At 38.0% G+C, this 25,817-nt stretch overlaps 1 protein-coding gene and 1 long non-coding RNA gene across 14 annotated transcripts; one reads left to right on the top strand and one right to left on the bottom strand.

Annotated features, from left to right (window-relative positions):
• Positions 1-1,273: 1,273 nt before the first annotated feature.
• Positions 1,274-12,609, bottom strand: LOC130438272 (uncharacterized). Of its 6 annotated transcripts, none has more exons than XR_008909300.1 (6): positions 12,493-12,604; positions 11,184-11,317; positions 11,007-11,073; positions 6,890-7,009; positions 4,692-4,882; positions 1,274-2,752 (listed from the first exon to the last, which is right to left on the bottom strand). It is a non-coding gene; the product is annotated as an uncharacterized LOC130438272 (long non-coding RNA). The 6 variants fall into 6 exon arrangements; XR_008909299.1 differs by having other exon boundaries at positions 4,692-4,794; XR_008909304.1 differs by having other exon boundaries at positions 1,274-2,558; positions 4,692-4,794.
• Positions 7,607-24,120, top strand: LOC130437246 (uncharacterized). Of its 8 annotated transcripts, none has more exons than XM_056768549.1 (18): positions 7,607-7,644; positions 8,855-8,876; positions 8,989-9,050; positions 9,324-9,383; positions 9,605-9,651; positions 11,213-11,268; positions 15,914-16,003; positions 16,094-16,211; positions 16,499-16,639; positions 17,424-17,489; positions 17,563-17,595; positions 17,689-17,724; positions 17,816-17,869; positions 18,084-18,140; positions 18,209-18,417; positions 23,383-23,542; positions 23,656-23,752; positions 23,984-24,120. In XM_056768549.1, coding segments are annotated over exons 7-18 (1,062 nt in total). In that variant the 5' UTR covers positions 7,607-7,644; positions 8,855-8,876; positions 8,989-9,050; positions 9,324-9,383; positions 9,605-9,651; positions 11,213-11,268; the 3' UTR covers positions 23,985-24,120. The 8 variants fall into 8 exon arrangements, 4 of the variants coding, with proteins under 4 accessions (XP_056624527.1, XP_056624500.1, XP_056624508.1 ...); XM_056768522.1 differs by having other exon boundaries at positions 17,816-17,881; XM_056768530.1 differs by lacking the exon at positions 9,605-9,651 and having other exon boundaries at positions 17,816-17,881.
• The last annotated feature ends 1,697 nt before the right edge of the window (positions 24,121-25,817 follow it).

Genomic DNA, 25,817 nt, shown 5'->3' with positions numbered 1-25,817 from the left:
CATACTGCCCACTGAGCACAGTGAAAGACGTCCCCTGAAGAGGCCGAATGAAAGTTTTAAAACTTCAAATTGAGTTAAAATATGGTCATTGGTGACTAATTTTTCAATATCTTATAACGTCAACTCCAGACTCATTTTTAGACATTATTTAGACTGCTTCTTGGCCAATTAAGAGTCACACTAGTTTGCATTCGATTTCAACTTTATTTATGTAATTCAATGTGAAGTCTCTATGTCGTTGTGTGTGTGTGCGTTTTATGAACAGCTTCCGAGACACGTAGCGTTGTGGATCGAAATGCAGCCTTAATAGACAGTGTACGATCCAAGGTAAAACACGATAATCCAACATGCAAAATTATTCAGAAATGCAGCGTTTACCATTCGTCTTTACAGACAGACAACCCAGCAAACACAGAACGTTCCCCTAACGTTCCCCTATGGTTCCCATTTGGTTTTTTTGTTGGGAACCATAGGGGAACGTTTCAAGAACGTTCCCTGTAGGTTATATTTTTCCTAACCAACAGCTAACGTTTCCGGAACGTTCCCTGCACGTTAGTTTTTTTCTAACCAACAGCTAACGTTTCCGGAACGTTCCCTGCAGGTTCGTTTTTTCTAACCAACACCTAACGTTCCCGGAACGTTCCCTGCACGTTAGTTTTTTTCTAACCAACAGCTAACGTTTCCGGAACGTTCCCTGCAGGTTCGTTTTTTCTAACCAACACCTAACGTTCCCGGAACGTTCCCTGCACGTTAGTTTTTTTCTAACCAACAGCTAACGTTCCCGGAACGTTCCCTGCAGGTTAGTTTTTTCTAACCAACAGCTAACGTTCCCGTAACGTTCCCTTCACGTTAGTTTTTTTCTGACCAACAGCTAACGTTCCCGGAACGTTCCCTGCAGGTTACATTTTTTAGAGTAACAATAAAACCCAAAAATAACCTGCAGGGAACGTTCGGTACATGTTCCCTTTAGTTTATATAGCATTAAAAATGAAGTCTTAATTAACAAAGACTTTCTGTGAACCTACATTCGAAAATTTTAATTTTAATAGAACCATACAAACACAGATGAAAACTCTTTAACTCAAACTCTTTAAATATCTAAATATAAATTACCAAAAGTGATCTTATAAGCCTGACAAACATTACCATTATCAGGCAATGTGAGCACGCATGTACAACGTTTATTCTGTTTCTTTCCATTTTCCGAAGTCTGCATTCAGGTTTTCAAGGAAATTCCGAATCAGGTCAGTAAGATTGTAATATAATAGAATATAATAGATACTAATATAATATAACTAAAACCAATTTTACTTTCAAGGAGCAATTATGGGCACCTTATCATTTCACAATCGTATAAATCCAATGTGTGGCATCACAGTGTTTGTAGAATGAATTTTCGATAGTTATTGACAGTTTTACGGTGTTGAATCATGGATTTTGGCATCTGATAATTGTAACATGAGTTCAGTTATTGTAAGACAGTACAGAATACTGCAATGTCTCTGAAAGACAGGGGGACTAGACACTACACTAGTGACAACATATAGAGGCTAACACTTCTGTACTCCGCTTACTGGAAAAATAGGCAGTAGATGATTTTTAGATATTTTTTTGGTTTACTATTACTGAGATTGCTGAAATTAGACATTGCTGGCCTATCAGCTTTCAGGCAAGCCTAAACAAACAGTAAATTACACATCACTAAAATTACAAGAGGCTTTAACAGTTTTATTAAATTGGGAATAAATCATACATATGGAACAAGAGAAATGACTGGGCAAATAATAAGTTTATGCAGAATCAATACAGGGAAAATAAAGCATCCATCCATCCATCCATCTTCTTCCGCTTATCCGGCGTCCGGGTCGCGGGGGCAGCAGTCTAAGCAGGGATGCCCAGACTTCCCTCACCCTAGACACTTCCTCCAGCTCTTCCGGGGGGACAGCGAGGGGTTCCCAGTCCAGCCGGGAGACATAGTCCCTACAGCGTGTCCTAGGTCTTCCCTAGGCGTCCAGGGGGCATCCGGAAAAGATGCCCGAGCCACCTCATCTGGCCCCTCTCGATGTGGAGGAGCAGCGGATCTACTCTGAGCTCCTCCCGAGTGACCGAGCTTCTCTAAGGGATCGCCTGGCCACCGTGCGGAGAAAGCTCATTTTGGCCGCCTGTATCCGGGATCTTGTCCTTTCTGTCATGACCCACAGCTCATGACCATAGGTGAGATAAGGAACGTAGATTGACCAGTAAATCGAGAGCTTCGCCTTGCGGCTCAGCTCCGTACAGCGACCGCATTACTGCAGAAGCAGCGCCGATCCGTCTGTCAATCTCCTGTTCCATCCTTCCCTCACTCGTGAACAAGACCCCCAGATACTTGAACTCCTCCACTTGAGGCAGGAACTCTCCACCTACCTGAAGTGGGCAAGCCACCCTTTTCCGACTGAGAACCATGGCCTTAGATTTGGAGGTGCTGATTCTCATCCCAGCCGCTTCACACTCGGCTGCAAACCGTCCCAGTGCATGTTGAAGGTCCTGGTCTGATGGGGCCAGCATGACGACATCATCTGACATGAAAATAAAGCACTTATTCTCAAAACCTTTACTCACTGATCCCCCAGAGGGACTAAAAGCACATCAAGCACTCCCAACATCACGGGAATTGTTGAAAGACAATTAAAACATTGCTTGTCAGGGATGGAGTGTGTCCATTTCAATTATGCTGAAATTGGGGAAACACTTGATCCTAACAGATAAACACCTGCAAAAATAAAAGTAGATTAATAGCAGCAACAATAAGCGTTATTCCTGATCATATATATGTACTTATACATTGGTTATAGGAATGACTCTATGAATTATATCATAATATATAGCATTATGATACAGGGGGACACTGTCACTGCATGTTACACTGTCAACATGATTAAATGTCACATAAGTTTTGTTCTAGAACGCATCTACATTTCAAATAAAAAATATATGCAAATTGAAACATGTGTAATGTGTTTACAAAAAAAAAACAAGGATTTTCATTGCAACTGTTAGTTCTCAGTGCAATTTTAATAGAGGGGAAAGAGTATGGAAACAGCAATCATATTTTAAGCAATCAATTTGATTTCCTTTATTATTAAGAGTTCCCACAAATACATGCTTGCAATCAACCACTGCATTAATGCTGAGTGGTATACACTTTTCCTGGGGATAGTGCTGTAAAGGTTTTGGGTGATACTGGCAGAAGTTGTACTGCAGAATTGACTGGCTGGCTCCGACAATAACAGTATATGTATTGTTTATAAACAAGGGTTTTATTGCAATACTGTTTGCTACAGGCAAGATTGTTAGAATGTAATTACAAAACTCGGGAACAACAAATGCTTTTCTTGGCTGCACTGACAGCCAGGCAAAACTTTGTGGCTTTAAGAAGAGTGTGATTCCACATTTTGATTGCCGGTTCGATCCTCAGGTCAGGCGGGTAACGATTGAGGTGTCCTTGAGCAAGGCACCTAACCCCTACTTGCTCCCCGGGCGCTGCAGCGATAGCTGCCCACTGCTCTGGGTGTATGTGTGTTCACCACTTGCTGTGCGTGTGTTCACTACTCTCTGGATGGGTTAAAAGCAGAGGTATATTTCGGATATGGGTCACCATATCTGACAAACAGGTCACTTTCACTTTTTCACTTTCATCTTGCCATGACTAAATGACTGGAGACGGCAGAGAAAGATGAATGTTCTACCGTAGATTATTCTTTAAATAATCAAATGCCACATGACAATATTTGAACAACATAAAAAGAAAATAAGCCAATAACAATATTGACAAATTATACTATAGCTTGTCAAGCTATACAATTAATATGATTAAAATATTTTGTATACATCACAAAAAGATTTAGAAAAGTTATGATGGAAATGCTCTAATATATGGATAAAGCGAACTGCAACTGATAAATGTGGTAAAATAACTATTATTACTTTTAATCAATGCATACAGAATCCAATTATACAATGAATTAAAATGTACTATGGTTGAGGTAAACAAACACTAAAGGGCATATGAAAGAACTATTGTAGTTGTGGTTGTAGTGGAGTAGGCGGGGCGGAACCCGGGTTCGAGACCAGTGAGTAACTGTTAATGAGCGCCAGATCGGGAGCATAAAGAGAACGAGCGACCGGACCGTCGAGGAGAGAGGACTGGGCCCGAACATGTTTTACGTTTGTATTTGTTTTTATGTTATTTCGTCGGCAGTCGTCTGTGAGGGGCGGCCGGCTGTCTTTTACTTTGTTATTATTTGATTAAATGTTTGCCGGTTCCCGTCTCCTTTCTTCCACCCTCTTTGAACCTTTCTATAGTGGTTAACTCGTTTAATGTATCATGAAGGTTTCCAATGTATAGTGCAATTCCCAATTGCCTACATGCACCAGGCCATGTTTAAAATGAGAATACAAGGACAAAGCTCAATAATCAATTATACTTTTCTAAAGGTTTAAAATTAATTTGAGGTGACACTGACAGGAGAAAACCTACTAACCTGTGCTAGTTCACTCTTTCTACACTGCTAGGACCATGCTGAAGTGAATACTGACCAACCGGTCTGGACTAAAGTGTGAACGTCTGCTAAGCAAATACCACATACTTCATGATGTACAAAATCCAGCCTATTGTGCATTTACCACCAGACCTTGCAGGCAGCACACACCTGTTTGAGAATTTTCTTCCAGAGCTCACAAAGTCACGACAGCGGACGCTTATTCAAGTGGCTATTCAGTTGATGGAGATTACAAATTCTTCGTAGACTCAATCTGTGGAAGCCACATAATGCAAATTACAAGACCGAACAGCGTCTTCTTTCTTAGGAGGTTATTGGATTGAGTTGCATGAGTCATTTGACTAGAAAAAAAGATGGAGAACAGGCAAGACATTTAAAAACTCATATATATATATACACAGTGGGTACCGAAAGTATTCAGACCCCCTTAAATGTTTCACTCTTTGTTATATTGCAGCCATTTGCTAAAATCATTTAAGTTCATTTGTTTTCCTCATTAATGTACACACAGCACCCCATATTGACAGAAAAACACAGAATTGTTGACATTTTTGCAGATTTATTAAAAAAGAAAAACTGAAATATCACATGGTCCTAAGTATTCAGACCCTTTGCTGTGACACTCATTTATTTAACTCAGGTGCTGTCCATTTCTTATGATCATCCTTGAGATGGTTCTACACCTTCATTTGAGTCCAGCTGTGTTTGATTATACTGAATGGACTTGATTAGGAAAGCCACACCCCTGTCTATATAAGACCTTACAGCTCACAGTGCATGATACAGCAAATGAGAATCATGAGGTCAAAGGAACTGCCTAAAGTGCTCAGAGACAGAATTGTGGCAAGGCACAGATCTGGCCAACGTTACAAAAAATCTGCCGCACTTAAGGTTTTTAAGAGCACAGTGTCCTCCATAATCCTTAAATGGAAGACGTTTGAGACGACCAGAACCCTTCCTAGAGCTGGCCGTCCAGCCAAACGGAGCTATCGGGGCAGAAGAGCCTTGGTGAGAGAGGTAAAGAAGAACCCAAAGATCACTGTGGCTGAGCTACAGAGATGCATTCGGAAGATGGGAGAAAGTTGTAGAAAGTCAACCATCACTGCAGCCCTCCACCAGTCGGGGCTTTATGGCAGAGTGGCCCGACGGAACCCTCTTGTCAGTGCAAGACACATGAAATCCCGCATGGAGTTTGCTAAAAAACAACTGAAGGACTCAAAGATGGTGACAAATAAGATTCTCTGGTCTGATGCAACCAAGATAGAACTTTGTGGCCTTAATTCTAAGCCGTATGTGTGTAGAAAAGCAGGCACTGCTCATCACCTGTCCAATACAGTCCCTACAGTGAAGCAGGGTGGTGGCAGCATCATGCTGTGGGGGTGTTTTTTCAGCTGCAGGGACAGGACGACTGGTTGCAATCGAGGGAAAGATGAATGCGGCCAAGTGCAGGGATATCCTGGACGAAAAACTCTCCAGAGTGCTCGGGACCTCAGACTGGGTCGCTGGTTTAACTTCCAACAAGACAATGACTCTAAGCACACAGCTGAAATAATGAAGGAGTGGCTTCACAACAACTCCGTGACTGTTCTTGAATGGCCCAGCCAGAGCCCTGACTTAAACCCAATAGAGCATCCCTGGAGAGACCAAAAAATGGCTGTCCACCAATGTTTACCATCCAACCTGACAGAACTGGAGAGGATCTGCTAGGAGGAATAGCAGAGGATCCCCAGATCCTTGTTGCATCTTTCCCCAAAAGACTCATGGCTGTATTAAATCAAAAGGGTGCTTCTACTAAATACTGAGCAAAGGGTCTGAATACGTACGACCATGTGATATTTCAGTTTTTCTTTTTTAATAAATCTGCAAAAATGTCAACAATTCTGTGTTTTTCTGTCAATATTGAGTGCTGTGTACATTAATGAGGGACAAAAAATGAACTTAAATGATTTCAGCAAATTGCTTCAATATAACAAACAGTGAAAAACTTGAGGGGGTCTGGATACTTTCTATACCCACTATATATATTTATATATATTGTAAAAAATGTTTATGTTCAGGTAATACCTTTAGTTTTAATGGACAAATCAATACTACTACAATTACACTAAAATGTATTCTGTGTGGCTGAACCTGTCACTTGGCTTACATGTGTGGCAAATATTAAAGTTATCATAGCTGTTAAATTTTAATCTATACAGATTTCCTTAAGACTTGTCCACTTGTTATAAAACGCTATAGGTCTGGGGAAACATGGATACAATTTTGAAAGATGTAACTATTTACTTACAAACCCTCCAATGACTATGATATAAAACAACCTTTCCGCACATCATACAAATCATGCTTACCTCTCAACTACACCTTTAAAACACTTTTTCATCCATCGGCTTATGGGTGACACATGAGATGTCTTATCCTTGGTTTGTTGAATTATAGACCGAACAAACAGGGACTGGCATCCACTTTTCCTAAAGAAAAATTAAAGAAAAAGAATGAAAATGTGTTACACCTCTAACACATAATTTACATACAAAGGACTAAGCTTATGATTAACGTTGTTATTAAGTATTAAAATAAATAACAACCTTAATAAACAGTTATTATAGCTCTTTTTAGGGTATAAGAACTGCTTTTAACTTATGGCAAACAAATAGATGATTTTTAATAAATATGCATTCTAGAGGTAGTTATACAAAATTCTCGTTTAGATGGACACATTAAGCATTTAAGGGCAGCTAGTACTAGCTAATAACTGCATAAATAATAGTCTGCACAATAGTCTGTTATTGGCATTCAATCGCAAAAAAAACAAGTGTTTGCCGACTCGCTTTCAGATTCCAATTACCATATTGCACAATTATATTTAAAATAATATTTTTTATATTCATAATTTATTGAGACATGTTATTATATAAATGCACATTATTTTCTTAGAAAAACGAAAATAAGCCAACGAAAAAAAAAACTGTCAAAAGTTATATTTTGCTCGCGTGCGGCGCGCGAACCCTGAATGCGGGCAGCCTATAGGTCGAGGTCTTTACCCATCGCGCGCACAGAGCGACTACCTTCTGAGAGGAACCTGCGGTCCGTCAGTTATCCTGAGGTAAAATACTTTTTTTAATTAATCAGCCTATACAAAATACATTTGTAGTGAGCTTTTACGTTTTAAGTGTCTTTGCAAATGACATTTAAAACTAAGACAAAGTTAAGAAAATCTAAGTTGTAAAACTAATACTGGCACATAGAGGAATTTCGTGTCACAAAACTTTCAAGTATCCCAATACCGCAAAAGTATTACTTAACCCTTTACACTAAAATGTGTTTTCAAAGACGAAATAGACAAAGTTCTCTCACAACAATTAAACTACTCGCGGAAACGCGAAACATGACTGAGGGCATATACGTGTGCGCGCATAGCTGCATATTCCACTCTAATAGGAATCACTGACCGCTTTCCTGAGGAAATTATTTTTACTTTACTGGTCAATGTATTTAAGCTAAACGTATAAACCTAAATGTAAATAACGTTGTGCTTAAAAATCTGAAAAAATCTAGTTTACCTAGTGCAGTAGGAAGAAGAAGATCTATTTCACTACTTCAAATTAAACAACTGCCACTTTCACATGAAACCCACTGAACTAACTTATCATGAAGTGAACTCCCTTTCATGTACATGTAACATTAAGCTACAACATCTGTCCCACGGCTTCCGATTTATTCTAGTCACTCGCTCTTTCCGTTAACGTCACATTGTGGTAATGGGGCAAATTCGCACGGATGAACAGAAAACAATTCGTTCCATAGTTACACCTAACATGGTGACGTTACTTGAAAAGATATAAACAATTTTGTCTGAAAAGCGTCGCTTCACAGACTTGGCTTCGAGCAAGAGACCTTCGCACACGTCAAGTGCTTATAGACGGACTTGACAACCTCTCCTCAATCACGGCACTTTATCTTGTACAAAACTGGACGCGCACTCACAAATACCGTGGCTCACTTTGATTTTCTGCGCTCGTGGAATGCATAACTGGGTGGGGCTAGACGTGTCTCTCCTACAAAAACTCGTCTCATTGGCTGATGGAACAGTAAAAGTGAGCTGTTAGTTTTCGCAGATCTGGTGAAACCACAGCATGTGTTAAACAGCCATAAATATTAAAATAAACATACTTAACAGATGTATACTTTATCCCAGTTTTTCCCAATCCTGGGCCTGTTTCAATATGCTTCCAATTGTTGGAGCACATACATATTGCAACTCCTAAATCATATAAATCTGTGAATTTAATTAAAATAATTATTCTTTTTTCCAGAGTCAATTGGCATCTGATTGTTGTAAGTAACAAACCTAGCAGTTACTCTGCATATCTTGTTTCCCATGTTCCACATAACATATTTTAAGTCATGGTATTTAGTCATGTTTGCTCTTTTTTTTGTGTGTCAACAGCAGCTACCTATACCCCAAAGGCTCTTTTAGGAGCCCTTTCACAGTACGTCTTTGACTTTTTTGTAAGTATATGTTTTGCATGACTGTCAGACACCCTTCTCTGTATTTGGGTTTAAATCAGTAAAAGCAATGTCATTCAGCAAGATAGTTATCAGTTATATCCTAAGGGACTCAAGGGAGACATAATTTTTTATAAAAGTAATAGTTCACCGCAAAATGAAAATTCTGTCATATTTACGTACCCTTTTGATAGTAACAACTGATGAAACTGGATCTCGAACAGACACATCTCACTCATATTGAGTTATGTTTGCTCTCTCTTATTGTGTCCACAGATACCTGTATGCACCAAAGGCTCTCTTAAGAGCCCATTCACAAAGCGTCTTTGGCTTTTTGTAAGTATATGTTTTGCGTGACTGTCAGACACCCAGTTATAGGAATGTCATGCAGCAAAAAAGTTATCAGTAATATCCTAAGGGAGACAGTTTTTTGTTAATAAGCAAACAAAGCATTCTGCATTGCTAGCTTGACATGTTTATCAAAACATATTTAGTCAGTAATCCCTGAATCTCAAACTCATATTTTGTCATGTTTGCTCTTTTTCTGGTTTCAACAGCACCTAAATAAACTTTTAAGTACCCCTTACAGAACTTCATTGGCATAGTAAGTATATTGGCAATTAAATCAAATTTAGGTCAATAGCATTAACTTAACACATGATGATTGTTTCCTGCTGTTAAGAGACTTAAGACAAAGGCTATCCAACTCTGCTTCAGTGTTACTTACGGAGCCTGAGACTTGTATACAGTTGAGGTTAAAAGTTTACATACTGGAAAATGTTGCAAATTTAGGAATGACAAGAGGCATTTTGAAAATAACATTTTTTTTATCATGTACTGTCCTGAACATGTTATTTTACATAAAATATGTTTGCATTTAGTCAACATCACAGAATAACTAACTTTACAAAAAACACATTTTACAAAAATAAACCCATTCAAAAGTTTACATACACATGATTGATACACACTGTATGATGTTACCTAAACAATTAGTGCCAGTATTCTGCGTATTTGAATCCTGTTTACCAGTAACTGTATAATAGAGATTTATCTTTTTTCACCGAGGAAAACTGACTCATACACAACTATTACAAAAGATACAAACATTCGCTGATGCTCAAGAAATCAACACCATACAATTAAAAACCAGGTAGGTATAAACTTAGGTGACCAGCTTTCATTTTTATTATTTTGTTAAAATAACATTTATAATTTATCAACACCCTCCAGAAGCAACAAAATTTAGACATGCTTCACATATAACAAAATAATAAACAATAGACACTAGTTTTTAGGTTTAAAGGGTTTAAACCCATCTGATGTTAAATGTATTGTTACCTTCTTGAGCATCTCTGAAAGTTTGTATCTTTTGTAATAGTTGGGTTTGGGTTTCTTGATTGTCCCGTGTAAACTTTTTTCTAAAATGTGCAAAGATTTCCAGATACTGCAAAATGTGTGTCAACTTTTGACCTCAACTGTATACAGTACAGCAGGTGTGTTCACTTAACACTGCTGATTTTGCTTTTGATGCTGGGGATTTATTCAGATTTGACTGTTTAATTCACAAGCTCCTATTTGATTTAATTTATAATAACATTGCCAGGCATTTACCTGCCTAAATTTATCTAATCACAAACTGTTATGTGCGTGTCACGCTGGGTAATTTGAGAGATCATTTATGTAGTTTTTCATAATGTTTTGTTGTTTGGTGACAAAAATTCTAGCTTTGATTCTGTAACATTTCTGATTTCCATATCCATCAAAACAGACATGAAATATTAGTATTTTAAAATAATAATTCATTTATTAAGGCATTCATTCATTCATTGAGCTCACATGTAACAAAAAACTGTTTAATTTTTTTTTATGTTTCACTGTTTACCTAACACTAAACTAACAAAATAGTCTTAACTAAACTAAAGTTAACCTGCGCTACTTTAAATGATGTTAACTTACCAGTTGACGTTATATTCAATTGCAATTATAGACCACCATCAGACAACAGACAGAAAGTCTCCAAGCACTTGAAAATTAAAGCAAAAACAAAAGAAGAATTAAAAATATTGTGAAACACTCACTTGTTTCAGGGATGCATAAAAAGGTTTCAAAGTCAAAAAAAAAAAACTAAGATACCAAGAACATTTTCTCCATTTTTATTTCAGACGACACCAACGTTTTCCCACTGAAGACGACAAGGGGCAAGGCCTTGTTGTAGAGTGTAAGTTCATACACTTTGTGGTTCAAACAGAGTTTCCTGAAATGAAAGTCTGATGAAAGGATATTTCATTATTGTTTTAAATAACACTGTGGTGGCTTAAAACAAGCTCTACATAAACTAATGGTATACAGCCTCAATAAAAAAAATAAAACAGCTAAATGAAGCATTACTCATATACATTATATTGCCAAAGGTTTTGGGTCGCCCCCTCCTAATGAACAGGTTTGACTACTTAAGGCATTTCTGTGGGTAACAATCTTAACGTTACAGCATATAATGATATTCTATGGAATTGAGTGCTTCTAATTTTATAGCAAGAGTTTTGGGAGTGCCCTTTTCTTTTCCAACATGACAATACCTCTCTGTGTATAGGGCGAGGTTCAGAAAGAAATGACTGATTCAGTCAGGGTGTAAGAACTTGACTGGTCTGCATAAATCCAAGTCTTAAACCCAGATGAACACCTTTGGTGTGACTTTAAATGCCAAATTTGAGCCAAAAACTCATCACTTCACATCACTGACTTGTACATAGTGGTAAAGTCATTTTAGAACAGGAAAGACACTTCGGAAACTGTTCAAGATTGCATTTCTATCTGCAATTCCATTTTAAAGAATTTTGTTTCCATCTCTGTTGCGACAGTTTTGTAAGAAGCTCTATTCTGTTCTAAAATGACTGGAGCAATGTATACAAGTCATTGATGTGAAGTGATGAGTTTTTGGCTCGGAGTCTTAATTTAAAGTCACATTAAAGGTGTTCATCTGGGTTTAAGACTTGGGTAAATGCTTACCAGTCAAGTTCTTACAAACTGACTGAATCGTCATTTCTTTCTGAACATTGTATGTTGCGGTGTACAGGCACGTAAATGTCATTCAAACTGGGATTAAATCCCATTCCCATTTCTGCATTATCAGAGCCATGTTTGTTGTGGATCAAAACAATTCGAAATACTGTAACGTTACGTTGTCGTGGTTTACAGTAAAATGAGGACGTGGAGGCGAGCGCATGTTAGGATTTATGCAACTCTGATAAAGCTCTGGCAACAACAAAAACGTTTTATTCTTTAAAACTTATAACTTACAATAGGGTAAAAAGTTGTCGTATCAGGTGGCAATGCAGTTTACCAAACTTTCACACTCTACCGACTACACAATGTGAAAGAACCTACGGAAAGAGCATTTCAAAAACAAATTCAAACTAACATACTAATAATAATAAACGCTTACCTTTAACAACACATCAAAAACGCCAAATGACTCCAAATCATGTGCTTTGTGGCTTTGTGCACAGCTGAGCTCATGCATCTTGGTGAACAAGATTCTTCTTCTGGTTTATAAACGATTCGCACAAATACGGGCATATCGCCACCTGCTGGGCTGGGTTGACGTGTAACAGGTTATTGAAATACGGATTCATCATACAATATACAAACAAAGAAAAGTAGCTTACTTTATTTGTATAACATTGAGAAACAAGCAGTGTCACTAAGGTAGAGATACTTGTCTTCCGCTGGTGTGTAAAAATATTTAGATCATAGTACAACATTTTCCTCCATCACATCATCAGTGCGCTACCAATAATATTCCTAAAGTGTTCCTGTACTTCAACAATACAAAAGGCTGTGATTTCCAGCGCAGGGAACACACAACAGAATGTATACCTTGCACATTAACCTGTTCCATCAGTGGAACATTTAAGTTTACTTGAATCTTTTACTATTAAATTGTATTCTAATGATGACAAACTGTAAATCACTTTTTTTTACTACTATAACTACTTTTTTGGTCAGCAATAATCTGCCAAGTGTCCTTTTTTGTTAAAAAGGCAATTTAAGGGCAGCATTCCAAATTATGAATTTATGACTGATGTTAAATGAATTATTGTGAAATATGTTATGACAACATTTTTCATGTCCAGTATATTGGCTTTAGAATGGATTCCAAATCTAAGAGGCAGCGATACACAAGGCAGTGGAAATATGCACGAAGATCATTGGATGAAGGTCCTGTGGAGAAGGAACGATTAGATCATCCATTAACACCTCAAGAAGGATATGCTGAAAGAATGGACATTGATGACGACATCTCAAGTTCTGTTGGTACTGTTGATGTTGGTTTCATTGGGAGTTGCAGTTCTGGACATGAGACTGTGAACAATGCGCTCAATGAGGAAACTGAGAGTGTAAATGAAATGGCCTCAACTTCACTCCCAACATTTCTGCAAGAATGGTCAATAAAGCACAACATCACGCATAATGCTTTAGATGATCTCCTGAAAGGACTTAAAAGAAATGGACACCCAGAGCTCCCATCCACAGCAAGGACATTGCTGAAAACTCCAAGGACTGTTACATCATCACAAAAGTCAGGAATGGAGTGTGTTCATTTTAATTTAAGAGAGAGCCTTAGTGACCAGTTAAAACGTTATCCGACAGAGATGATTGAACGAGTGAGTACACTGGAGCTATCATTTAATATTGATGGCCTACCCATTTTTAAAAGCAGCAGGACACATCTTTGGCCCATCCTCTGTGCTATTCACCTAAACCCCATAAGTGTTTTTCCTGTCACACTGACACTTGGTCCCACCAAACCAAAAGATCTGGAATTTGCTGAGGAAGCCATTAATGACATCCAAGAGCTCCTTGACAATGGTCTAGATGGAAAAAATATTAGGATCAGATGCTTTGTGTGTGATGCACCAGCAAGAGCAATGGTGAAGAAGATCAAGCAGTATTCTGGGTATTTTGGATGTGACAAATGCACTCAGAAAGGCACATGGATCTCTGGGCGAGTAACTTACCCAGAGGTAGACAATCTCACTCTGCGCACCAATGAAGCATTTCGTGCTGAAATGGCCATACGTCAGGAAAATCAGACTGCGCCAGTGTCTCCCTTTTTGAGGCTCCCGTTGGATATGATACAACAATTTCCAATTGACTACATGCACCAAGCCTGCCTGGGTGTTATGAAGAAGCTAATCACAGAGTGGGTTAGAGGAGACAGAAAAGTAAGACTGTCTGCGGGGCAAATAAATGAGGTGACGCAAAGGCTGCTGTCACTCAGAAGCGCCATTCCAAACTGTTTTGTCAGAAAACCTCGGAATCTAGAGGACATTGATAGGTGGAAGGCAACAGAACTGCGCCAGTTTGCTGTTTATACAGGCAAGATCGTGCTGAAGGGCATTTTGAGTGACCATCTTTACGACCATTTCATGGCATTCAGTGTTGCCTTGAGTCTTCTGCTTTGTCCAACATTGGCAAGGGAACACAACAGATACAGCAAAGAGCTAATGCAATACTTCATTGCGAAAACAAAAGAACTGTATGGCGACCACTTTCTTGTGTACAACATCCATTCAATGGTACATCTATCGGAAGAGGCAATGGCTTTTGGCAGCCTTGATGCATGCAGTGCATTCCCATTCGAGAATTATCTCGGTAAGCTAAAACGGCTTGTAAGGTCTGGAAAGCAGCCCCTTGTTCAATTGGCCAAACGTCTCACAGAGATGTCCACTTCTCCTCTCTCTGTGGTGACCTCCAGGTCGAAAACCAAAAGGCCAAATAATGCATTTATTCTTGCTGAAGGAAAGTGCTGTGAGGCCATTGAAGAGAGAAATGAATCGGATGATTCAGGTACTCCGTTGCTGATGTGCAGATGTTTTGAAAGATCTGAACCACTTTTCAGAGATCCAGTAGACTCAAGAACACTTGGATGTTTAAAAGTCCAAAGAAGATATTCAGTGATGAAGCTCATACCAGAACGCAAGCTGACAAGAATGGCCATAATGATAGAAAAAGGCCAGGAGTTGATTTTCTTGGCAGTCCTGCATGAACACTGAGCACAGGAAGAATCTCTCTACCTCTCTCTCTCTCTCCACTGGGACAGTCTATAGGCATCACATTTAAGGACATCATTGACAGCAAGGACAGACATTAAGGTTATTCAAATAAGATTTTAAACATTCTAGTACAGTCCGGAACTTGTTATCGCACAATAAACTCTGACAGTGTCACCAGGCTTGTATCACACTGAAGGATTTTATTTCACAATAAACGTATGATTGTACATTATCTCTGTTACACACTTACCTCATAAGTTATTGAACATGAAAAATTGATTTAAAACATTTTAGTAGCTAATTTTTTTATTTAAATGCAGACATTCTGGCTAAGAATCCAGTATTCAGTGTAATTTAATAAGTAAGTAATAAGGTACGAGAGGTTAAGTGTGAATAAGTAACTTATTTACGATAAAGTACTAGCCTCAAGTATGTTATTGCTTTTAAAAAACAGTTACTAAATATTAAATTTCATATTAAAATATGAAAAATATGAATGAAAGAAACGTAAACAGCACCAGAATATTTTGATTAACGTTGCCCTTAACTTTTCACATAACTTTCAATTATTTCACAGAACAGATGTTTACATATAGCCCATAACATGTAAGGGATGATTCAAGACTTGTCGTGCGTTAAAGGGTTTTAATGCACTACGTGGAGGCCATGAACCATTGGTTACTTTTAATACTATGCAATACCCAGATCATCATTAACAGTTTTTGTTTTTATAGTTTTGTATTAGCCTTTTGTTTGATATGAACTCTGCCTACTGATCCTCAGAGAAATCCAATTTCATTTTAACAGATGGCCACAAAACAGTATGCAGTGGTGGAATTTTCAGACGACAATTCGGTCGAAATTGTCCCCACCTCATGGTTGGAGGAGAGCAAAGAGGTATGTTTTTGTTTCAATCAATGTTTTTTTGTTTTAACTTAATTTACAGCTTATGCATATATTTACAGTGTTTTATATTTACTTTTTCAGGGAAAAATATTCTGCTATTGGACTTTTTCCAATGTGCGGCAGCTTGTGAAAGGCTGCAGTTTACCTGACAGGATCAACTGGAGGAAGTTACAGTTAAAAAAAATTTGGCTGAAAACAGGTAAAGGAATTCCATTGTAGGATATATATAATATCCAGTGCTAGGAATGGGAATGGGGAAATGCAGGGAGAGATCAAGGGATTGACATTCAAGGGGGATGGAGGAATTTCATATTGTATCCATAAAATACCATCTAAACACTATGCACTTTTCACACATACATAAAGCAAGATTTTCTTCATCTATAGGTAAAAAAAAATATCCCTGCTCAAATTTCAATGAAAATGATTAAAACTAAATGTCAAGAGCATTGCTAAAAAGGTATATTTGACCCAACATTTTTTTAGGCTCATACAGCACAGCTGTAGAAAAATGTTCCCGTGTTGTGGAGACTTCAAATATTGAAACAGAGGACACCACAAGAACTAAAAAGAGGGCACAGAAGAAGCCAAAGAGATTTCTGTCAGAAAAAGATTCCTCCTCAAGTGGTAACAATTCAAATCACTTCCAAAACCATTATTCCAACTCTTCAAAAGACTGAAACATTTCTTAAAACTATAAACAGTTTGAAACAAGTCACTCATTCTCTAGTTTACTAAATGCTATTTAAATATATTTTTTCCTTGAAGCACATATACACATTGTAGTAGAGTAGGCGGGGCGAGACCGCGATTTGAGGCCGATGTGCGCACAGCTGGCGCTCATCCACAATTACTCACCGGACTCGAACCACGGTCTCGCCCCGCCTACTCTACTACACACATAAAGCTCTATTCATTTATTCTGAGATGTTTCTGAGAAAACAAATTAATGAACAAAATTTAAGTTGTGACGTTTTGGGCACCTCAATAACCCTAAAATAAAACCTTTAACCAATTGTGATTAAAAACAAAAAATATGTATTAAAGGAAAGAATGTCATTGTTCCATATAGACAAGTTTCTTTGGACAAATTGTATTTTGCTACTTTGTTTCAGATATTTAGATTTGACATAATTAGATTTAAGATACAATTTGAACTGTTTTTGTGAACGCTTTGCTAGAGCTAGTCGGTCCCAATCGTGGAGAGCATGTATTCTGCATAGTTTAGTTCCAACCCTTATCCAACACACCTGTTCATCATTTGCAAATAGTCCTGAATACTTTGATCAGCTTGGTTAGTTGAATTTGGTTAGGGTTGGAACTAAACTCCGCAGGAGACCAGCCCTCCAGGAGCCGAGTTGACTAGACCTGCTCTAAGCTTTATTTTAACACAATTTGTTCTTTTTTTCAGATGATTGTAGAGTTTTAGCAAAGAAGAAGTCAGAAAAAAGTATATGCAAACCTGTTCCACCTAAATGTAAGTTGGTGGCATTAAAAATAATACATAATTGTTTTCCAGCCTTGATGTTCTATCAGTTTTTTATTTACAGACACACCCTTGTCCAAGACTCCTCTGGACATGGGTTCGTACAATATAAAAATATGTTTTTAAGTATTAGTACTAGACATGCAGTATATTACTCTCTTTTTCTCTCTTGCGTTTTGACTTCTAACAGACAACAATGACATTTCAAGTGGTTGTTCTGTAAATTGTAAGCATATATTTTCTTATTTAATTTTCATAACCTGAAACCTTATCAGTAAGGCATCATTTAATAGTTTATTTGGTAATTTTTTCTACAGCAGAAGAATCTCTGCAGAAGTACCCACAGCAAAGTGTGTCTTACAATCTTCAAGGTTGTGCAAAATGTGATTGCATTCTTGTATTTATTGACTATTAAAATTAGAGTATCTCTCTAATAATTGAATAACACTTTTAATACTTTTAAAACTTAAAAATATTTTTAGAAAAGGGTCAGTGCTGGTCCTTGATTTTGATCCTGGTTCTAAGCCGTTATAAAAAAACAGTAACCCACTGCTTCTTCGGGCTTATTGCTTTATTTTGCAACAGTTGCCAAAGAGCTCCTTTTAGAAGAGCCCCAGTCTTCGTCTGAAGCAGCAACAAAGAGTAAGTCCGTTTATTAATTTTCCAGATTAAAATAAAGCATATTCAATATTATTCTAAATGCTTTACAGACTATCGCACAAAAGTCTTGCAAAAGTTGCAAGACATTGTTGAAAACCAACAAGAAATCCTGGCCATGCAGCGACAATTGCTGGCTTCTACAGCTGTGATGGTAGTAGAGGATGGAGGGGACCTTCTTCACAATGGGCCGTGTCAGACAGTGGAAGAACTTCAGCTGCTGGATTCTGAACTTGCCCACAAGGACAAACAAATAAAGATGGTAAATATATATGTATATATAAATACAGTGAGGAAAATAAGTATTTGAACACCCTGCTATTTTGCATGTCCTCCAACTTAGAAATCATGGAGGGGTCTGAAATTGTCATCATAGGTGCATGTCCACTGTGAGAGACATAACCCTAACCCTATAAATGCAACTTCAACTAATTGTAAAGTGCTTCCTTTATAAAGAATGCTGCTATCTCACATTAAAGTAATAAGCCCCAAGAAGCCGTGGGTTACAGTGCATTTTATAACAGCTAAGGGGCGTATAGGCACGACGCGAAGCGGACTGCTTTTATAAAACAGTTACTCCATATGCTTAGCAAGGTTTCATTAAATAAAGTAAATAAAATGATATTTAGGCTATGAGGTGCGGTCAGCCGTTATGTATTGGGGTATTTTATAACGGCTAAGAACTCCGCTCAGCCTATCAGAATCAAGGACCAGAACTGACCGTTTTATAAAATGCAGTAAAGCAGTCCTTTTATAGAGTAAAAAAAGAATACCTGTGTAGTAGAGTAGGCGGGGCGAGACCGTGGTTCGAGTCCGGTGAGTAATTGTGAATTAGCGCCAGCTGTGCGCACACCGGGCTCGAATCACGTAGGAGATGGGAGCATAAAAGGAACGAGCGACCGGACCGTCGAAGAGAGAGGACCGGGCCCGAACTTGTTTTACGTTTGTATTTATATTGGTATTTATGTTTATGTTTTGTTCGCCGGCGGTCGTCCGTGAGGGGCCGCCGGCTGTTATTATTTATATTAAAAGTTGTTTAATGTTTTCCGGTTCCCGACTCCTTCCTTCCATACTTGAATCGTATTACATTGGTGCCGAAACCCGGGAGGAAGGAGAGACATGCTGTCGGAGAGTCCTCGCCGCCGAGTGGCCTCGCGGTGCCGGAGAGTTCGGGCAGCGCGGACGAAGGGCGTCCGCCAGTGGCTGCCCGAAGCGGTGGCTCTGGGGAAACGGAAGTGCACAGTGCGGCCACCGTCAAAACTTCGGTGGAACGGCGACCTTTGCTGCCGCGCCCCTGGGTCGAGGTGGGGTGGCTTTCGTCCAAGTGGGAGCGGGGGGGTTGCCGCCGTCCGCCAGAGGCCGGAGCCTGTGTCCGTCCCCCGAGGGGGATGAGCAGGGGGCGGAAGTGCCGGGTGAGCCACCGCCTGCCAGAGGCCGGAGCCTGCGTCCGTCCGCCCAAGGGGGAGGAACAGGGGACGGGGAACCCGCCCCGACTCCCGGATAAAGGAGGAGCCACCGCCGGCCGCCAGGGGGCGGACGGTCGAGCCGTCCACCGAAGCCCCAGGGCCACCGCAAGGCACCGCGAAGGAGAGTACTCCGGCTGGTTAAGGAACGAGCGGCAGCATGTCGGGGAACCGGATTTTTTTTTTTTTTCCTCTCTCCCCTCTCTCTTTCCGGTCGCTCCGAGGGCTCCCGTCTCCGTTGTCTCGTCTCGTCGCTGCATACCCCCCACCCCACCCCCCCCGAGGGAGGGGGAGGGAGCTTGCACAGTCGCGGGGGTACCCCCCGGCCTGTGAGGGGTGATGGGGGTATGTAGTAGAGTAGGCGGGGCGAGACCGTGGTTCGAGTCCGGTGAGTAATTGTGAATTAGCGCCAGCTGTGCGCACACCGGCCTCGAATCACGTAGGAGATGGGAGAATATAAAAGGAACGAGCGACCGGACCGTCGAAGAGAGAGGACCGGGCCCGAACTTATGTTATGTTTGTATTTATATTTATGTTCATGTTTTGTTCGCCGGCGGTCGTCCGTGAGGGGCCGCCGGCTGTTATATTAATTTATTAAATGTTTAAATGTTTGCCGGTTCCCGCCTCCTTCCTTCCATTTTATTGAGAGTTGTTACAACCTGTAGTTAAGGTGTACCTTTAGAGTCTTCGTAGTGCGTTAAAAGACAACCTTATCGGAAAAAACAAAGCCCTGAACTTATTTTGTATAGTCTACTAATAATAATTCTTAATATAACATTAAACTTCAAATACTAGGCCTACTCACCCTCCTGTCATTAATGCATCTCTTGCTGTACGACATAGGAAGTTTTTTTTAATGATAACGTTTTTAACATAATATATATATAATTATGTGATAGTTCACCCAAAATACTAAATTCTTATTCATTTACTTACCCTCTTATCATTTCAAACCTGTACGACTTTTTTGTACGGAACACAAAAAATGTTTGCTATTTTGAAGAATGTTGGGAACCATTATTCATTGACTTGACATTGGTTTTGTGTCCACACACTGGAAGTGAATGGGTACGGCCATTGTTTGGTTACTAACATCCTTCAAAATATTTTTTTATATATACTTTTGTGTTCTGTATAAGAAAGAAAGTCATACAGTTTTCAAATGATAAGAGTGTGAGTAAATGATTATTATTATTTACTTAAAATGTGTTATAACTTAAAAAGAAACATCACTTTCTGTAGTACAGCAAGAGATTATGGCTGCATTAGCAAGAACAGGTACACAATAATTTAAATCAAACAAAATCCAGCAACAATATGCAGCCCAGCCTGCATAATCGAACTCCACAAAAACCCAGATAACAGAACCTTTGGCAAAGATTTACAAATCTTTCTGAATATTAAAAACACAAAAAGTAATAATTAATTCAACATCAATATACAACATCCTGATCAGTTTTGACTTAATATAAGTTTTCCAAATAAGCACTAAGAACATACACTTGTATGTGAAGGGAAATTAACTTGTTTTGAGTAGATGGATAATTTACAGTTTATATTTACTGTATATTTACTGTTTATCACTGTTAAAATAAATCCCCATCTAAAAAATGCTTGTGTGTTTTTAACCCATGGCTGGGTCAATATTGGACTGAACACATGGTTGGGTTATTTCAACCCAAATGTTGGCTTGTTCTCACGGTTGGGTAACAACAACTCCGCATTTGGGTTAATATAATAAATACCATGTGTTCTGTGCAACATTGATCCAGCCATGGGTTAAAAACACACCAGCATTTTTTTGGTAAAAACATTGTATAGTGTTAATATGTACGCAAAGTAGGAAGAGTAAAAGTTATGTAGTGTTGTGTTAATGAGATAACAGGCACAATAAGTGATGAAAATGTGAACAGGTACAGAAAAAAACCAACCACAACTGACTACTAAGAGTCAACTGCAACATATCTGGTAGACACATACAATCTGTCAAAATCTCACCATGCAGAGGAGGACTAAACAACTCCACAAACACTATTTCTGCCATACACATCTCTGTTTATTAGGCACATTAGTTATACCAAGAAATGATTGTTAATTATGGATGATAGCGTAATCATCAAATATTATGTGGTAGCCTCATTCCATCCTATCCATTTTTACTATCTAATTATGTATGTGATGTTTTATTTTGTTTTGTTTTTATTATATTAGGCCTGTAAAACTATTGCTTAAAGTCCAGCTGTGTTGTGGTTAGCATATTCCAAATGATTTTTTCACATTATGCACATATACGATTTAAACTACTGCATCCTTTAGACTAAATGACATCAAGAATCAATGAACACTTCTTAACGATGGTTCAAGACAAATGAAAAACTTTATACCACAATGCATGCTGGGTACCATAAAACAAAGCTCATCCATGGTTCCCAGCATGTACTGCGCATGAACATGTTTTGCAGATAAACTGTCTTGCTTTTATTTGCTTTTATATTTGCTGTTTTTTTGGGGGACTTTCGCAGCTAATTTTGTGATGTTGATTGATTTGTTTATTCACACAGCTTGTTCATGTCAGTTCTGTCACAAATAAAAATCAAAAGTCTTAAGCACATTATAGAATTTTCATACCAACAAAATGTTTGAAGCAAGTTATTTATATCTTGCTGTAGTGTGTCCTAAGGAAATTTAAGTTTACATTCCAAGCAATCCTTTTGTCATTATTTTTGATAAATCAGTGAGATTTTTTGTACGTGTACCGAGAGTCTGAAAATAATAGATATGGTCCACACAGAGATGTGGTCTTGTCATCATCTGGTCTGTTTATTACATTAAGAAGGAGAAAAGAATGATACAGACTAAACCCTGTGACAATGTCTCAAAGACACTTGAAGGAGCACCTGCAAACATCCAGTACAATGAAGTTTTGGGCACTTTTTTCTGTGATCTGTAAAGTGGGGATGCTTAATAAAAAAAATGTCATAAATCAATATTATTTATCAATTAGCTTCTACATTTCTGTGTGGAGCATTCATTGTTGTCAGACTCCCTGTACATACAGAAACGTCACTGGATTTTCAAAAATAATAACAAAATGAATGCTAGGAAATGTAGACTTACATTTCCTATAGACACACTACAGCAAAATATAAAAAACTGGCTTAAAACGTTTTGTTGGGTAAGACTTTTGCACATTATTCTTTATGGTGTTGACTTCTTGAGCATCAGGGAATGTTGTTTAAGATATTTGTTTCTTGTTACTTTTTTGTTTATTTTGAACAAAATCAATGCACTGTCGATTTAATAAAGAGTTACCAGCTTGTAACTTGTTACAAAGTATAATACATAAAAAATAGGGTTGAAAGATAGGTATGTGGTTTCTTAATTTAGCAGTTTGCCATTTCCCGGCCAAAAATGGCTAACCTGCACCAGGTCTGGACTGGGACACAATGTTTCCTTTTTACAATCTGTTAGTCTACAACCCTTTTGAGGTACCGATACAATGAGTTATCAATACATGTGTTCTTCTCTCCATCTTATTCTCCTTCTCATCCCCTGCTTCCTTCAGATGTATATATTCTTCAGATTCTACTATAATCTGATTATTTAGCATTGCAGTGTATGGCAGTTAAGACTTGATAAGCAAATTTGAACTCACATGATCAAAAAATACAAATAGATCAATATTTATGAATGTCTTTGAACACACTTCAATTTTTTAATTAAATTTCTTCATTGCATTAATTATTTATCATATTTTATTACAGATGAACTACCTTCGATCCCTTGGGGGCTTAAATCCTGGTGCTGCGGTCCGCAAAATGTTGCGCAAGATTGCCCTAAATGAGGTCTTGGGGGCCTACAGTCTGAAAGGAAAGAAAAATAAAAAGGCCTTCCAAGACCTACAAATTTGTAACTTAGTAATAGGCAAGTTTTTTTTCCTGACTTGTGTCATTTTAGGGTCATTAAAAAGTTTTGTTTTACTGTGTGAACATAAAGGGAGTATTTATCTGATCAGAGATTGTCATTCTATTTTACAGGAGCAACACAAAAAAACTTTAGGAAGCTGAGGGCAACTGATGTGGAGGACGAAATTTCTCTAGTTTTAAAATATGCCCCACACAGGCATTTGAAATGGTAAACAATGTTATTTGTAAATTATCAGTATGATTCAATCAACTCTCTAACTTTTTATAAGACGGGCCAATAGGTTTAGAAAAGATTTGTAAATTAATTGCAGGCAGTATTAACGATCAACATTATTCATTGGAGACACTGCAATTAATAACTATTTCACATAATAAGTATTCACTTCAACTATAGTGTTTAAGATTCGTCTTATTCATTTCCTTTTTGTTTTGTTTTCAGATGATGCTGAAGTGAAGATAGTGGACTTGCTTCTGTATTTTAATTAATTGTAGACTATATATATCTCATTATACATTTAATAAATAGTAATTTTAATGTTATGTATACAATTTCATATTACCAATTAGTTTAACATCTTAAAGATATTATTCTCCAGTTGTTTTATTTGAATGTTGTTTAAGGTTTTTCATGTAGTTTATATTATATTTCTCATTCTACATTTAATAAATAGTAATTAAACTATCATTTTAAAATTAAATTTTTAGCTATTAGTTTAATGTTTTAAAGTTAATGTTATGTTCTTTGTATTTGTTTTATTTGTATGTTGTTCAAGGGTGTTTATGCAGTTTAATTTAAAAATGTTGATTGATTTAACCCCGGTTCTTGTTCTTTAAGCAATAAACAAGCTATAACACATGATTTCAGATTTATTTGCATTAATCATAACATTAAGGTTAGGGGAACGTTCCCCTAACGTTAGAGGACTGTTCCCGTAACGTTAGGTGACTGTTCCCGTAACGTTAGGGGAACGTTCACGTAACGTTAGGTGACTGTTCCCGTAACGTTAGGGGAACGTTCACGTAACGTTAGGGGAACGTTCCCGTAACGTTCCCCTAACGTTCCCGTAACGTTAGGGGAACGGTATGGGGACGTTCCCCTAACCTATAGGGAACGTTCTTATAACGTTAAAAAAACTTTCCTGGAAAACCAACAGGGAACGTTAGAATATCTGTTCCGGGAACGTTCTGGGAACCATGCGCTAACGTTCCCAGAACGTTCCCGGAACCAAAAATTGTTTACTGGGAATGTGCTGCTTCCAGATCACCCAGGTGTAGGGGGCCACAGAATTACTAGAAAAATAACAGACGGTTGTTTTTACATAGGGTTTCAACTGAAGAGCACAGTAGAGTTGGCAAGGCTAATGTTCAGCATAAAAGTCCAGCAAAGGATTGTGGGCAATGTAGTGTTCTATTGCAGTCCAGGTGATGTGGGAAGTGCCCTTTGGTGGACAACAAGGACACTCCAGCTGACGGGTGTGACAATGTGAGTGCATGTATATAATAATGGGTATTAAATTACCCTTTAAATGCATAATATAAAAAGAAATACTAAACAATAATCTATATGGCATTTTTAATATTTATCATGGGTCTCCCCTCCAATTCTTGATGGTGCATGCTTCAGATGATCCGAGGTATGTTTTCTTATCTCCTCTGTGTTATCTTTACTCCATTTCATTAGTGCATCTGTACGAATGGAAAGACAAAAAAGAGCGTTACAATGTATCTTGTTCTCCAAATATTTAGTTAATACGCACTTGAAACTCTTTATTTTAGGCAGTGGTGGACGATGCAAAATCTAATAATGAAATAAAGAATATTAATTTCAATCACAATTGTTGACATTTCACAATATTACAGTAAAGTCCTTACCGAATGTTGAGAATGAAATAAATAAATCCAAGAATGTGCCTGGCAGTTAAAAATATCTTAGGATGCGAATTATCTGTTTGCAGCCACAGGGGATAAAGCAACAAACAAAAAAACTTTTTTTGCAGGGTTGCAAGAGTAGACACATACGCAGGGTAATTTGTCAAACAAAAAAGAAGATTATTTGAACATTATTTCCCTTGAAACTAACAAGTAATGAATACATCCATGTTGTGTTTTTATCCATCGCTTGTAATTAAAATAAGTAATATACATCATCCCACACAATATGAAGGGATGGTTATTCTTTTTAGATTATTCTTTTAGCCTATTAATTAATTTTACATTTCGGAAGTATCCTAATTTTCGATTTAAACTTCAACACGATATTTAAAGCAGATTTT

The sequence above is a fragment of the Triplophysa dalaica genome, chromosome 2 (assembly GCF_015846415.1).
Source record: "Triplophysa dalaica isolate WHDGS20190420 chromosome 2, ASM1584641v1, whole genome shotgun sequence".
NCBI lineage: Eukaryota > Metazoa > Chordata > Actinopteri > Cypriniformes > Nemacheilidae > Triplophysa > Triplophysa dalaica.
The sequence above is the reverse complement of the archived record's forward strand: the minus strand, read 5'-3'. Positions and strand labels throughout refer to the sequence as shown.

Bases quoted from the DNA above. Each gene is read 5' to 3' on its own strand.
- LOC130437246 (XM_056768530.1), top strand. From the start codon at position 15,914: ATGGCCACAAAACAGTATGCAGTGGTGGAATTTTCAGACGACAATTCG. The intron at 17,596-17,688 runs GTTCGTACAATA...GACTTCTAACAG, and splicing joins CAAGACTCCTCTGGACATGG to ACAACAATGACATTTCAAGT. The intron at 18,418-23,382 runs GTAAATATATAT...ATTTTATTACAG, and splicing joins AGGACAAACAAATAAAGATG to ATGAACTACCTTCGATCCCT.